At 41.3% G+C, this 14,682-nt stretch overlaps 1 protein-coding gene across 1 annotated transcript; it reads right to left on the reverse strand.

Moving 5' to 3' along the window:
• Positions 1–6,182: 6,182 nt before the first annotated feature.
• Positions 6,183–9,236, reverse strand: LOC122015827 (transketolase, chloroplastic-like). The gene is made up of 7 exons (XM_042572882.1): positions 8,662–9,236; positions 8,419–8,509; positions 8,224–8,329; positions 7,856–8,138; positions 7,633–7,781; positions 7,413–7,566; positions 6,183–7,345 (listed from the first exon to the last, which is right to left on the reverse strand). The coding sequence occupies exons 1-7, from the start codon at positions 9,169–9,171 to the stop codon at positions 6,389–6,391; spliced, it is 2,250 nt and encodes a 749-aa protein (XP_042428816.1). The 5' UTR covers positions 9,172–9,236; the 3' UTR covers positions 6,183–6,388.
• Positions 9,237–14,682: the final 5,446 nt, after the last annotated feature.

Here is a 14,682-nt window from a genome sequence, read left to right on the forward strand (position 1 = left end):
TTTTGAGTTTTAGTTTCATCAAAACACATAGATATGTGTTTTTCCCATCATTGGGAAAGCTAATGTACAAGTCATGTGCATTATGCCCAAGGAACATGGTGGGATATTGGTTTTGAAAAAGTTTTCAAAATGACTTTGGAAAACCTTGGTGAAGGCTATCTTTTGATAGTAATCACCATTGAATAGTTAGACACAAACTTGAAGAAAACACTAAAGTTTTTGCAAGTTTTCAAGTTTGTGTCAATCTTTGAAAAGATGATGTATTTTCATAGAAAACTATTTTTCCTTGATAATATATGCCCTAAACAATGTCTACACGAAATTTCATAATTTTTGGATTTTGTAGAATTTTCTAGGGTTTCGTTGACCGAAATGGAATTTCAGCAACTATCGAGTCCGATCGATCCATGGATCGATTGAGTGCTGAATCGATCCGTGGATCGATTCGAATGACAAATCGTCGACAGAACGCTGGATCGATCGACCGATCGATCAGTATTCTGAATCGATCCATGGATCGATTGGAAAGGTTCAATCGATTAGAACCCAACTCCAATCGATCCAAGTTGCTGATTTTGGCTGGGAAAGCCTGATTTCAGCACTTTGAACCTATTTTAGTCTAGGTAACCATTCCAAACCCTTAAAATACATTTGGATACATAAAAAAGGGTGTTTTCGTGTTGAAAACAAGGATGGAATGGTAAAGGAAGGCTAAGTTGAAGTTTAGGTTGAGGTTTGTTTCAAATTTTGAACATTTGAACCTCAAAACTTCTAAATCTGGGTTTCCTAAAGGTTTAGGGATTCCAAGTCATTGTTGGTGCAATGACAGAAGTTTCCACCATGTCTTTAGGGGGAGGGACTCTTTAAAGACATGAAAATTATTTTTCATGAACCTTGGAAGGTGGTTAACCTTCTGCTGTGAACTTGCTCAAGGTTGAGCATTTAAACTTGGAATGGGGAGTGGATATCCTCATCATTTCAAGTGGGAACTCAAGATGTTAGAAAATGCTCAAGGTTGGGTATTTGTCTACATTGAGGAAGAAGTTAAGGTTAAATGAAGGGTATGGGACCTTCAATATTGAGTTGATCACAATGAGTAAAAGTGTGATCACGATGAGCAATTCTTCAGGGGGAGAGTCTTCAACAAATGGAGTTGTTGAAGTGTGCCCAAAATTGGAGCATAGGTTGATGTGTGTCCAAAGACGGGTTGATGTTTTTTTGTAGGGGGTTGATGTGTGCCAATAGGGGGAGAATGAAAGGAAGTAAGTTAGGTTTTCCTTACCTAGAGGGAGGAGTTTGCCCTCTTAGGGGGAGAATGGAAAGCTTAATTTATGGGTTCATTACCTAGTGGCATGAAGAAGGAGGCTATAGGATTAGCCTAACTTACATGTGGGATTGTAAGTGTTATTGTGGTATTGTCAAACATCAAAAGGGGAGATTGTTGGTGCATATCCCTAGGAAGGGTGACCTGGTTAACCAAGTTGAGTCTTGGTTAGGGTTTAGATGTTTGACAATAAGACATCAATCGAAGAAGAGTCAAGTAGGTCAAGGTTGACCGGATACTTGACTGGGAAGTCCTAACTGGCATGTTAGGCAGAAGGAAGTCCTAGTGAGTGAAACTAGGCGAAGGAAATCCTGGTGAGTGAAGCCGGTGAAAGTCCTAGTGAGTGAAGCTAGGCGGAAGGAAATCCTGGTGAGTGAAGCGGTGAAAGTCCTAGTGAGTGAAGCTGGCGAAGGAAATCTGGTGAGTGAAGCCGGTGAAAGTCCTAGTGAGTGAAGCTAGGCGGAATGAAAACCCTAGTGAGTGAAGCTAGGTGAAAGTCCCGGTGAGTGAAGCCGGTGAAAGTCCTAGTGAGTGAAGCTAGGTGAAAGTCCCGTGAGTGAAGCGGTGAAAGTCCTAGTGAGTGAAACTAGGCGGATGGAAAACCCTAGTGAGTGAAGCTAGGTGAAAGTCCCGTGAGTGAAGCCGCAAGGAAGGAAATCCAGATGGATCGAGGATGATCGGACATCCGGTGTTGGGAAGTCCAAGTAGGTCAAAGGGATTGTTGGATACTTGGCAAGGAAGGAAATCCGGATGGGTCAAGGTTGACCGGACATCTAGTGGAAGTCCAAGTAGGTCAAACGGAGTGACCTACTTTGCACGACGAGTAAAAGTCCAAGTGGGTCAAGGGATTGACCGGACACTTGGGGAGTCCTAGCAGTCAAGGGAGTGACCAGAGGCATGATGTACCAACAGTCAAGGTTGACCGGATGTTGGTGAGGAGGTTTGGGACTTGGTTTGGGCAAAATAGCGTCGGATCGATCCGTGGATCGATCCAGATGTGGATCGATCGGTGGATCGATCCGATTCTTCCAATCGAGCTTTCGGATCGATCCGTGGATCGATCGAGGTCCCGATCGATCAGCCGATCGATCGACGATCTTGTCGTCAGCGAGGGCTGGATCGATCCGTGGATCGATCCAGCGCTTTCGCATCAGAAGCTCGGATCGATCCGTGGATCGATCCAGCCTCTCGATTTGAACATTCGAATCGATCGGGATCCGACCGTCGGCGTCTTAAAGGCGTGGTCTTCGGCAGAACTTTAACGACAACTTCTCAGATTCTCGCCAGCTCCTCCACAGCACTCACAAAGCTCAGATCGCCAGTTCTTGAAGGATCTTGGAAGCTCTCCAAGTCAAGAGGCGGATCAAAGCCAAGAAGAGAAGCTAGGGTTAGGGTTTGTACTCATTGTAAAGCTTGTAAGCTTCTATTTCTTGTACTCCTTCCCTTTCTTCTTGTATTGAGTCTTGTAGGGCTTCTCCGCCCTTGGTAGTTACCACAAAGGAGGTTTTATTTAGTGGAGGGTGTGTGCGTTGGTGTGGATCCTTGGATTAGTCACCTCTTGTGAGGTGGATACCAAGTAAAATCCTAGTGTTAGCGTTTTATGTTTGTTTCTGTATTTTCCGCTGCACATCCAAGAAGAAACAAGCAACGCCAAGCAACGAAGCGCACCAAGCGAACGCGACGAGCTATTCACCCCCCCCCCTCTAGCTACTTTTGGTCCTAACAGTTGTTGTTGCTCGATCATCTTCGCCGCTTGGTCTTGCACAAGCATGTCGAGCTCTTCCTGGGTGAGCGTCACGGTGGTGAGTCACCCTGCATCCTCCATCTTCTCGGCTCGGATGTAGGTGACGTTCCCACAGACGACACCAAATATGATCCTGTTCGAAAGTCGAAGAGATGGAAAGTCGGGGATGTGGCGCTCCCGTTGACCGCTTGTAGACTTCGCTTGGACCTGCAACACAAATTACGTCAGTGCCAAGCTAGGGAAGGGGTCTCCGACGTTGACCCTCCGACGCTCAAGTCAGTCATCGGCGATGAAGTATATGACGGAGCAACAAGAAGATTGTAGCACAAACAGTGAATATCGCATACCTCAGTCGATACTTGAACCCCCCTTTATATAGAGTTCCGATAGCGAACGTGCATGCTTCCCAAGGTGAGCACTCTTCTCAAAGTTTTTCCTGAAAAACTTGTCAATAAAGTGTCTCTAACACAGTACCTTAACGGGTCGAGCATATCTCTGAAGTGACAGTGGAAGCTTCTGCCGTATGATCTTCTGGTTGTCCATGCCCGGTGTCAGCGGCACCAACTTCCAAAAGGATGTTGCTGGATATCAGAGGGAGTGCACTGCTAGGTCGAGCGGGTTGGTCGCTCGGTCGATGATTCGCCGCTCTGGTGCCTCATCCGATTGGCCAGCACGTCGATTCTCCTTTGCGAGCCTGCTCGCCCGAAGTTCCCCTGCCATTGCCATTGTCGAGACATGCGCTATGCCGAGCAAGGTAGCCGCTCGATCGAAATTGAGCTCTACCCGTATAAAGCTATGCTGTTTAGCCGAGCGGGGTAGCCGCTCGGCTCAACTTCTGCATGTTGTCTCCCTCAAACGTCGGTCGTTTAACTTCATAGCGAAGGCAACGGCGGGTTGGAGCCTCCTGCTCGGTCGGAGCATGCTTCGCCTGATTGACCGATGTCATCTAGGCATTGACTGTCTTGACTTTGACCTCCTTTGACCTCCACCGTGGCAGCGGGGTGGGGCCCCTCATTATCACCGCATCACAAACATTATTTTTAAGAATGATACCCAAACTCATGCTCATTCACATTCCATAATACTATGATATACTCATTCTTATTTCAATTTTTAAGAGTGAATCAAACGCCACCTAAATATTTTGCTATGACGATAAACTTACATGCTATTTCCTCTTGTGGGTACTTGGCCGCTGTCCAATTTAAAATTTTCAAATAAGCTCATGCTCCATGAGAAGATTAAATCAAGAAGGGCTAATATACCACCTTACTTCTGTTCTTAGAACATTCACAGCAAGAGCTCCTTAAAAGCTCTCATTATGGATATGACACAGAGGTGGGAGTTTGGAGGGGAGGCAGGATCTCCTGAACCACTTTTTGTGGTCCAGAGGATGTGACACTCGCATTTGTGGTTGGATCATGGCCGCAAATGGTTGCGATCCCTTCCTGGGTTCATCACCCCCACCAGGTTATAGTTTTTATTCGGAGCGGGCGACCGGAGGCCATCCGGAGGATACCCTCGCTTGGCGCCCAGTAACCTGACTACTTATCCACCACTGGAGGCCTTCGGGCGGCCTCCGGCCGCCCGCTCCGAACAAAAACTATAACTTGGTGGGGACGGTGAACCCAGGAAGGGATCGCAACCATTTGCGGCAGGATCGCGACCACAATCCGACCGTAAATACGAATGGCACATTTCCTGGACCATAAAAAAATGATCCAGGAGATCTGTGTTCTTTGGAGGGAGCTCCCTCATTTATTTTTAAAGAAGAGCCGAGAGCCGCTTCTTCCTTTTTACTTTTTTTTTAGTTAAAATAATTTTTTTTAATTTAAATTAAAAAATTAATAAATTTTTTATTTAGATTTTTTATTTCAATAATATAATTTACTTTTAAATTATTAATATTTTTTTGATAATTATGAATTTAAATTTTTTATATATAGAAAATAAAATATAATGAAAAAGTAAGAACTCATTAAAAAAGTTGTTAATTTTTTTTTTTTTCTAGTGGAGAGATATGTAGATATTTTTACTTTTGATGTTGCGTTAATATGACATCAAGGGAGCTCTTGAAGAGGTCCCAAGCCTTAAGCCCAAGTTTTATCCTCATAAAGTTGAATGGAATGGGTCCACATTTCCATATTTGGATCTATCTATTTAATCATCCCAGGCACCATCGTTGAATCACTTTTCTTGTTTTAACTAACGGTAAATCTAACTGACCAAAATTTGAATTTAACTAGCTAAAGAATTAATTAAGTATTATTAATAAAAATTAATTATATTTTATTTTTGAAATTAAATATGAACATAGATGAGAAATATATAATTGACTGATAAAATATAATATTACTTGGATACCTTTAATAATGATCTTAAAAATTAAAAGAAAAATCTTTCTAGCCGGCCGATTCTAACCATTGAACATTGTTCTTAAACTAAAAGGATGAATCATCTACCCATTTAATCAACCCACATGTCCGGACAAACCTGGCCCACAGTTTAAATTGGATGTCCACACAAGCTCCGCTTAGGTTTGGTCCTATCTTCCAAATTAAAATATAATTATTAATTATTAATTTAAGCATTATAAATAATATCTATTATAACTTTTAATATTTAAAAATTTTAAAGCTGTAAATATTACATGAATAGATCTATTAACTTGATACAACTCATTTACTTATTTATTTATTTATTTTATAATCTAGGTATTTAAGTTTGATCCTACAGTAGCAAACATTCAAAAGAATAAATAAACAGACGAATATCTTAGAGATTGAGTAAACGAGGAAAAGGCCTCGTTTTCGAGCTTCTTCCCTCTCTGCCCTACTAAACACACAGTCCCTAGGAGTACACATTGTGTGATATACATTAAGGGATGGGAAGATAAGGCCCTTCCTAGCCATAGAAAAGGGGTTAATTCCATCCAACCATCCTTGAGTGGTCAAGACAAAACCTAATCTAAATCTTAAGCCATGTGTGTGCCTTCATGCTAAAGAAAACAAAAACAAACCACTCAAGAACATGCAAACAAAGTTGACACATCCAAGTTCTTGCAAAAAAGCTGTCAAATCCTATTAGCAGATAGGATCAAATATGCTCATTTGCTAGCATAAACAAAGAAAATTCATTTCTTCAAATATGAGAATGAAATGCTGAACAACATTTGACAATCTTATTAGGGGGGCAAAAGGCAGAGATCAATTATATATATTGACCAGATCGTAGTACCTCAAGTTATCCTCAAACTAGCAGGGATAAACCTAATTCCTCCCAGTGAACCAGAGGGAGAGAAACATTGTACAAGTTCAGCTTTATAGAGATTTGGCTGCAGCAATGACATTCTCTGCTGTGAGGCCAAACTCCTTGTAAATTTTCCCAGCGGGAGCGCTTGCCCCGAACCGGTCGATCCCAATTGCCTTGCCTTTGCTCCCAACATACTTCTGCCATCCAAGCGTTGCGCCTGCTTCAATGCTAACCCTGGAGGTGACGGCAGCAGGGAAAACACTTTCCTTGTATTCATCTGTCTGCTCTTCGAACAGCTCCCAGGAAACAAGAGACACCACACGCACTGTTTTGCCCTCCTTTCGCAGTTCCTCGGCAGCCTTTGCTGCAATTTCCAGTTCAGAACCAGTGCCAATCAAAATCAGATCTGGTTTATCACCAGAGGAATTATCTGAAATGATATATCCACCCTTCTCGACCCCTTCAATTGATGTCCCTGCCAATTGAGAAAGCTTCTGTCGCGAGAGAGCAAGTATTGATGGCCTTTTTCGGTTGAGCACCGCAACCTTATAGGCCCCAGCAGTTTCATTTCCATCAGCAGGTCTGAGCATGAGAATGTTGGGCATTGCTCGGAAGCTTATCAGATGCTCAATTGGCTGATGGGTTGGACCATCCTCACCGAGACCAATGGAATCATGTGTCATCACATAGATGACTCCTGCCTCGCACAAAGCTGAGATCCTGATGGCAGCTCTCATGTAGTCGGTGAAAACGAAAAAGGTGGCACAATATGGAAGAAGGCCAGGGCTGTGCAAGGCAATACCATTGCTGATAGCCCCCATCCCATGTTCCCTAACACCAAACCGAACATTGCGCTCCTCTGGTGTTCCCTTTTGGAAGTCACCAAACATCTTAAGCAATGTCATGTTCGAAGATGCAAGATCAGCACTACCGCCAAGAAGACCAGGTAGCACTTTTGCTAGTGCATTTAAGTTCTGTTGAGATAAGTTTCTGGTGGCATCTGCTGGACTTTCAGTGGTATATGTCTGGTGAAGCAAAGTAATTAAGGTTAATGTAATAGTACTGCATTACCGGAAATTAATGTAGCATTACCGGAAGAGCTTTCTCCCAACCGGCAGGTAGTTCTCCTGATATAATAGATTTAAGCTCCGCCGCATCGTCTTGGTACTTCTTCTCATACTCTACAAACTTTGTATTCCACTCAGCTTCAAGAGCGGCACCTTCAGGGACATGGCGGCTCCAATGCCTGTAAGCAAATGTGTAGATTATGTGTATATTTGACCTGTAAAATAAGAATTGCATATCTGCTCACTTCTTGACATCTTCAGGTACATGGAAAGGTTCATATGGCCATCCAAGATTCTGTCTAGTTGCGTCGACTTCTTTCGGGCCTAATGCACTTCCATGCACGCTGTATGTGTTAGCCTTGTTTGGTGATCCATATCCGATGGTAGTGGTGACCTGCAAGGATTCAGTAGTTGTCAACACTCAAAGGCAATCAACAGCAATCGCAAAAATCAGCAAATTAAGCGAACCTTGATGAGTGTGGGCTTGTCTGTAACTGCCTTTGCTTCCTTAATGGCAGCACGAATCTCATCATAGCCAGTGTTACCATTCTTCACCCAGATGGTATGCCATCCAAGAGCCTCAAAACGAGCACTAACATCTTCCGTAAAGGCAATCTCTGTGTCCCCATCAATGGAAATGTGATTATCGTCGTAGAATGCAATGAGTTTTCCTAAACCCAAATGGCCAGCAAGTGAGCATGCTTCATTTGAAATGCCCTCCATCTGACAACCATCTCCGAGTATAACATATCTGAAACGTTGTAGACTGGTTAGTTGAATTCAAGAAACAGGTTTGTAAGAACAATAGTTTTGTGCAGAATACAAAATGCATTTACGTGTAATGATCAACGATCTCATTGTCAGGCTTGTTAAAACGGGCAGCTAGATGTCTCTCAGCAAGTGCCAAGCCAACGGCATTCGCAATACCCTGACCTAGTGGCCCTGAATTAGTTTATGACAACCAATCAGTATCCTAAACAATAAAAGACATCAACGTTTTAAGTGAACAAACACTCTCTCAGGTAACAAACCAGTAGTGACTTCAATGCCGGTTGTTTCAAAATTCTCAGGATGGCCAGGAGTTCTGCTTCCCCATTGCCGGAATTGTTTGAGATCTTCGGTCTAAAACCAATTTAGAAAGGTCAAAATGCATTTTTGGGGATTCAACACAAAATCACCTAAAATGATTCAGGCGCGCAGTCTAGATGATGCAATGGCAAAGTTATCAATACATAATCTGGAAGAAAAATTTAAGAAGGCATCAAATGGCAGACCTGGACACTGTCGTAGCCAGCGAGGTGGAGCAAGGAGTATTGGAGCATGCATCCATGGCCGGCGGAGAGCACAAAGCGATCACGGTTGAACCAGTAGGGATTCTTGGGGTTGTACCTCATGACCTCGTCGTATAAGATATGACCCATGGGCGCGCACCCCATGGGGAGGCCAGGGTGCCCGGAGTTCGCCTTCTCGACGGCGTCGATGGAGAGGAACCGTATGGTGTTGATTGACTTCTCGACGAAAGCCTCGGTGACCGTCGCCTCGAGTGTCTCGACCGCGGCGGCCCTGATCGGCGCCGATGCCGCCGCTCGGCGAGATGCGGGATACGCCTGGCGGAGAAATCGATGGGAGGAAGAAAAGGAGCGGCTGGAGAGGGAGCTGAGGGCGAAGCCTCCGGCGGGGAGGGCGAGGCGGTCGGCATGGGCCGCGCCGGAGGGGAGGCCGTGGCTGGAGACGGCGAATCCGGCGAGAGCGCGGGCGGCGTTTACAGAGGACGAAGCGGCCATGGCACTCTCTCTCTCTCTCTCTGATGCTCCGGTTCCTCCGCTTTGAGATTTGGATTGGAAACGAGAGGAGGAAGGAGAGATTGGAGGGAATAAAAGGACGAGGGAGACGGGTTGTGTGCCGTTGGATTAAGGGAAATATGGAATCTAGACCGTTGGAAGAGGGTAGGGGATGACTGCCTCCCGTTGGTTTGACAGTGACTTGCAGTCCGAGAGTAATTTCTAGTTTTATTTGGACTTTTTTGTTAATATTGTAATTAGATTCTAATTTTCCCAAGTATATACTCTACTCGCAGCAGGGATCTCTTGGTCCGCAAATTGCGGACTAGGAGATGGTCCACTGATCTGGACCTTTGATTTGAATGGACCCCATCTTTAAATAAGTGGGGTTTATTCAAATCAAAGGTCCACATGTAGTGGACCATCCCCTGATCCGCAATTTGCGGACCAGGAGATCTGCTCTCCTCTACTCGAGTATGAAGCGGATGGATGGCTTTGATTACATCAGGATGACATCATATAAGATTTATATATATTGTGTAAATTATTATAAAATTCAGTTTTACTGACATAAATACATTTTTACATAATAGTTGAATTACGTCCGATAGAAGAAAAAAATAATAAGGCTGCATATTTATTTATTTCATTAAGGTAGAAGAGAGAAAAAAAATTCAACATTAAATTTTGACGTAAATGGTTAGTCCATCAAGTGATCAAACACACAACAATATTTCACTGTAATTTTTCAAATGGCGCAAGTTTGGATTGTCATCCAACGTTGGAATTATCAAAGACGTACTTTATTTTAATTTTACACTTTGTAGGCTGACTTTTTGCATACCTGTACTAACTTTTATCTGTTTATTCACACAGACATAGCTGAGATATAAATAAATAATTATTTATCATATAAGACATTGGAATGGAATTTTAGGCGGCGTTTAATTTGGAGGTTTGAAAATGAGGGAATAGATTCATTTTTAAATTTTATATTTGATTGATGGAAATAGAATCAATATTTTGGAATGAAATTAAAAAATTTAGGTATAGATGAAACTCACCCCCTCTCTTGGGTTTTGATGGAATGAGAATAAGAATTAAGTTTTGGACGAAAATACTCTTAGTATATTTGTTTAATTTTTCTTTCATTTCACTCTCTCTCCTTGTTCTCTCTCATCATACTTTCTCTCTCCTCATTCTATCATCACATTTTCTCTCTCACCATATTTTCTCTCTCCTTATTTTCTCTCATCACATATTTTCTACCATTTTCTCTCTGTATTCTTTCTCATCACACGCTCTCTCTCATTATTTTCTTTCTCTTCATTTTCTCCTCATTTTTTCATCATACTTTCTCTCTCATCATTCTTTCTCTTTCCTCAATCTCTCTTACCATACTTTCTCTCCATATTTTATCTCATCAAACTTTCTCTCTCTTCATTCTCTTCCATCACACTCTCTCTCCTCATTCTCTCTCATCACACATTCTCTACTATTTTCTCTCTGTATTATCTCTCATCACACTCTTTCTCTCATTATTTTCTCTCTCTTCATTATCTCTTTATTTTTTTATCATACTTTCTCTCTTCTCAATCTCTCTTAGCATACTCTCTCTCCATATTTTTTTTCATCACACTTTCTCTCTCTTCATCCTCTTTCATCACTCTCTCTCTCCTCATTTTCTCTCATCACACTTTCCCTCTCTTTATTTTTTCGATCACACTTTCTCTCTCATCACATTTTCTCTCCTCAATCTCTCATCACACTTTCTCTCTCCTCATTTTCCCATCACTCTTTCTCTCTCAACATACTTTCTCTCTCATCATACTTTTTCTCTTCCCAATCTCTCCTATCACGTGCTCTCTCCTCATTTTCTTTCATCACACTTTCCCTTTCTTCATTTTTTCCCATCACACTTTCTCTCTCATCATTCTCTCTCGTCATATGTTTCTCTCACATTCAACTTTATCTTTCATTTAATTTGTAAAAAAAGGAAATTTAAGTTCATTCCAATTGAAAATATTCAACTAACCAAACATTATTTTTATGAATGATACTCAAGTTCATACCCATTCTCATTCCACAATACTATGATACTCATTCTCATTCCGATTGCTAGGAGAGAACCAAACGCCACCTTAGAGTTGATGGGATATAAAGTCCTGTACCTTATATAATTCATCCCTCATTTACTTACCTTTTTAATCATCATAATTTATCTTCTACATATTGGTACTAACCCGGACGTTAGGGCGAGCACTTCACTTTTTATCATATTTTATTTCTTCTCTTTTCTCTTAAATTAAATTAAATTAAATTTTTTATCTCTCCTTTTATATACATGCAAAGTCAATGTGGTGCTGATTTTTAAATATCAACATCATTATGGTGTTGGTTTTTAAACACCAACACCACAGCAAGGTCTTGGTGTGTTAACCTATGGCATTAATTTTTTTTTTTTAAAAGTAAAAAATAACATATTTGAACTCCATAGCATTAGAAATTCACAGGAATTAGAATGAGCCTAAGCGGAGGAGTTTGCAATGAGCTCAATTGGAGCTCTCTAGATCCATCAATGAGTTTCAATTAAAACTCATTGATGGACCTAGGAGATTGAATTTTTTTTTAAAAAAAATTGACATGTAATGAAAGAGAATAGTGTAGTGCATGTATTTATAATATTCATGTTTGGTTCTGATATCTCTACAATAAGTTATGTGTATGTGTTAATTACCTTAAAGTTATATGCTTAGAAAATTATCTGATCACTGTTGTTAATGATTTCAAACTAATATCTTTGGACACATATAGACTTAGAGGCACTTTAGAAATATGTAGCACTTAGAATGAGTCCAATTAAAGTTCTCTAGATCCATCAATGAATTTAACCAAAACTCATTAATTTCTTTGAAAATACTTTAAATAATATTTTTTTTTGCTTGAAACTGAGCTATTATGGGTTCCACCCATAACAAATATAAATCTCTGAATGAGCTTCAATTCAAAAAAAATTATGCTGCCTTATTCTGATATCCGAGTCAAAAGTTATGATCTACAGAAGTAGACAAATGATACATATATACACATAACTTATCTTAGGATGTCAGAACCAAACATAAATATCATAAATAACTTTATTACACTACTCTCTTCCATTACATGTCAATTTTCATAAATCTAAATATCATAGGTCCATCAATGAGTTTTGGTCAAAATCTATTGATGAACCTAAATAACTCAATTAGACTCATTCCAAATGCTACATGTTTCTGAAATGCATCAAAGTCTATATGTGCCTAGAGATATCAACTTGAAGTCATTAATCACAGTGATCAGAAAATTTTCAAAATGTATGACTTTAAGATAATTGTCACATATACATAACTTATCGTATAGATGTCGAAACCAGGCATGTGCATCATAAATACCTTTATTGCACTACCATCTTTCATTATATGTCAACTTTTAAATATTCAAATATCCTAGGTCCATCAATGGTTTTGGTCAAAACCATTGATATACCTAGATAACTCTGATTGAACTCATTCCAACTTCTAGGGATTTTTGTAGTGCTCTGAAGTCCAAATATGCTCCCTTATTTTAAAAAAAAATTAACACATAGCTTACACACATCAACATCGTTGTGTGCCTAAATCAGCACCAACCAACATGATGCTGGCTTGTGCTAGTCTTTAAAGACCAGCACCAACACTGGTACTAATCTTTAAAGATCAACACCAACACTGGTGCTAGTATTGGTTTGTTAGAAATGAACACCACATTGGTGCTGGTTTGTACAAACCAACACCATCTTGGTGCTGGTTTGTACAAACCAACACCATCTTGGTGCTGGTTTGTACAAACCAGCACCACCTTGTATACATGAAAGAGAAGAGAATTGCATGCATATGAGAGAGGAAAAAAAATATATTCTGGGCCACGTTAGAGAATCTACGTTGGATGTCATCCATCGTTATGCAGGATAAATTGTGCAGGATATTTTTTTTTATTTAATATATATAGGGTAAGGGTGTGCTATATATTGACTCATTTTGTTTGAGTCGGGGTGCCCAGACGGGCATCCGGGAGCCTGGACATGTGAGGGACTCCTAGGAGTGTACAGAGTAAGGGTTGGCGTTCAGGCTATATATATATATATATATATATATATCAACTTTTTTTTTAAAGAGGAATACTATACCCCGTGAGTATCTAAAATTTTTAATCTTAAACAATATAACGCAATAGAGAAACTTAAACCCTAGAAGAAAAATCTTATTAGCTAAATTCTAAATCCAACTCCTAAATCCTAAAATCTTAATATAATCCAACCCTTAAATCCTAAAATCTTAAACCCTAAATATATATAATATACCCCATGAGTATCTAAAATTTTTAATCTTGAATACTATAACCCAAGAGGGGAAGCCTGAATCCTAAAGAAAAAATCTTATTTACTCAAACTCATTATAACTCAACTTCTAAATCTTAAAATCTTGAACCTAAATATATATAATATACCTAAAAAAACAAAAAACAAGTGTGGAATGAATCCAGGCTCCTAAATTCATTCCAGACGCCTGTGTTGGTGCAATCTTAGGTCAAGGTTGACCTGGTTGACCTGACTCGAGTTGACTTGACTCGAGTTGACCTGACTCGAGTTGTGTTTTGATGTTTGACGATGTTTGACGAGAAGAGAGTTGTATTCTTGATGTTTGACAAGAATAGGTATTTGGGAGATTGTACAAGGTTGACCTGGTTGACCTGATTGGGGAAAAGTCCAAGCAGGTAGCTTGGCACGCGGAAAGTCCAAGCAGGGAGCTTGGCATGAGGGAAAGTCCTGGTAAGTGAAGCCAGGCAGTGGGAAAGTCCTAACTGGGATGTTAGGCAGTTGGAAAGTCCTGGTGAGTGAAGCCAGGCAATTGGAAAGTCCTGGTGAGTCAAACCAGGCAATTGGGAAGTCCAAGTGTGGAAGCTTGGCATGTATGGTCGGAGAGGGTTCGGTAGCACGGACCGTCAGGGGTGAGGGCAGCAAGCTTGGAAGCTTGACTCGAGACTCACGGCTTTGGATCGGTCTGCAGACCGATCCAAAGGGCATGATCGGTCAGATCGATCCAGCTGTTCTGATCGATCCGCATCGATCGGCAACACTCGATAACATCGAGTGTATACTTGATCGGTCCGGGACCGATCAGCAAAACTCAAGAGCACATCGAGTGTATCGATCAGTCCGGGACCGATCGATAACACTCGAGCACATCGAGTGGATACCGATCGGTCCGGGACCGATCGATGATCCTCGATACGAGTGGATACCGACGGTCTTACGGACCGATCCACCGAGTCCCGATCACAACCAACGTCGGCTTCGCGCGTGGCGCAGGCTCGGTCGTGGCCGACCTCAGCGCGACCGGGGCGTGATGATCGATGGCAATAGTCACGTGGATCGGTCTGCGACCGATCCACTGATGGCTTGTTTTGCATGCGCTTTCTCTTATTGTTTCGATTCGC

Source organism: Zingiber officinale, chromosome 8B, assembly GCF_018446385.1.
Source record: "Zingiber officinale cultivar Zhangliang chromosome 8B, Zo_v1.1, whole genome shotgun sequence".
Classification (NCBI taxonomy): domain Eukaryota; kingdom Viridiplantae; phylum Streptophyta; class Magnoliopsida; order Zingiberales; family Zingiberaceae; genus Zingiber; species Zingiber officinale.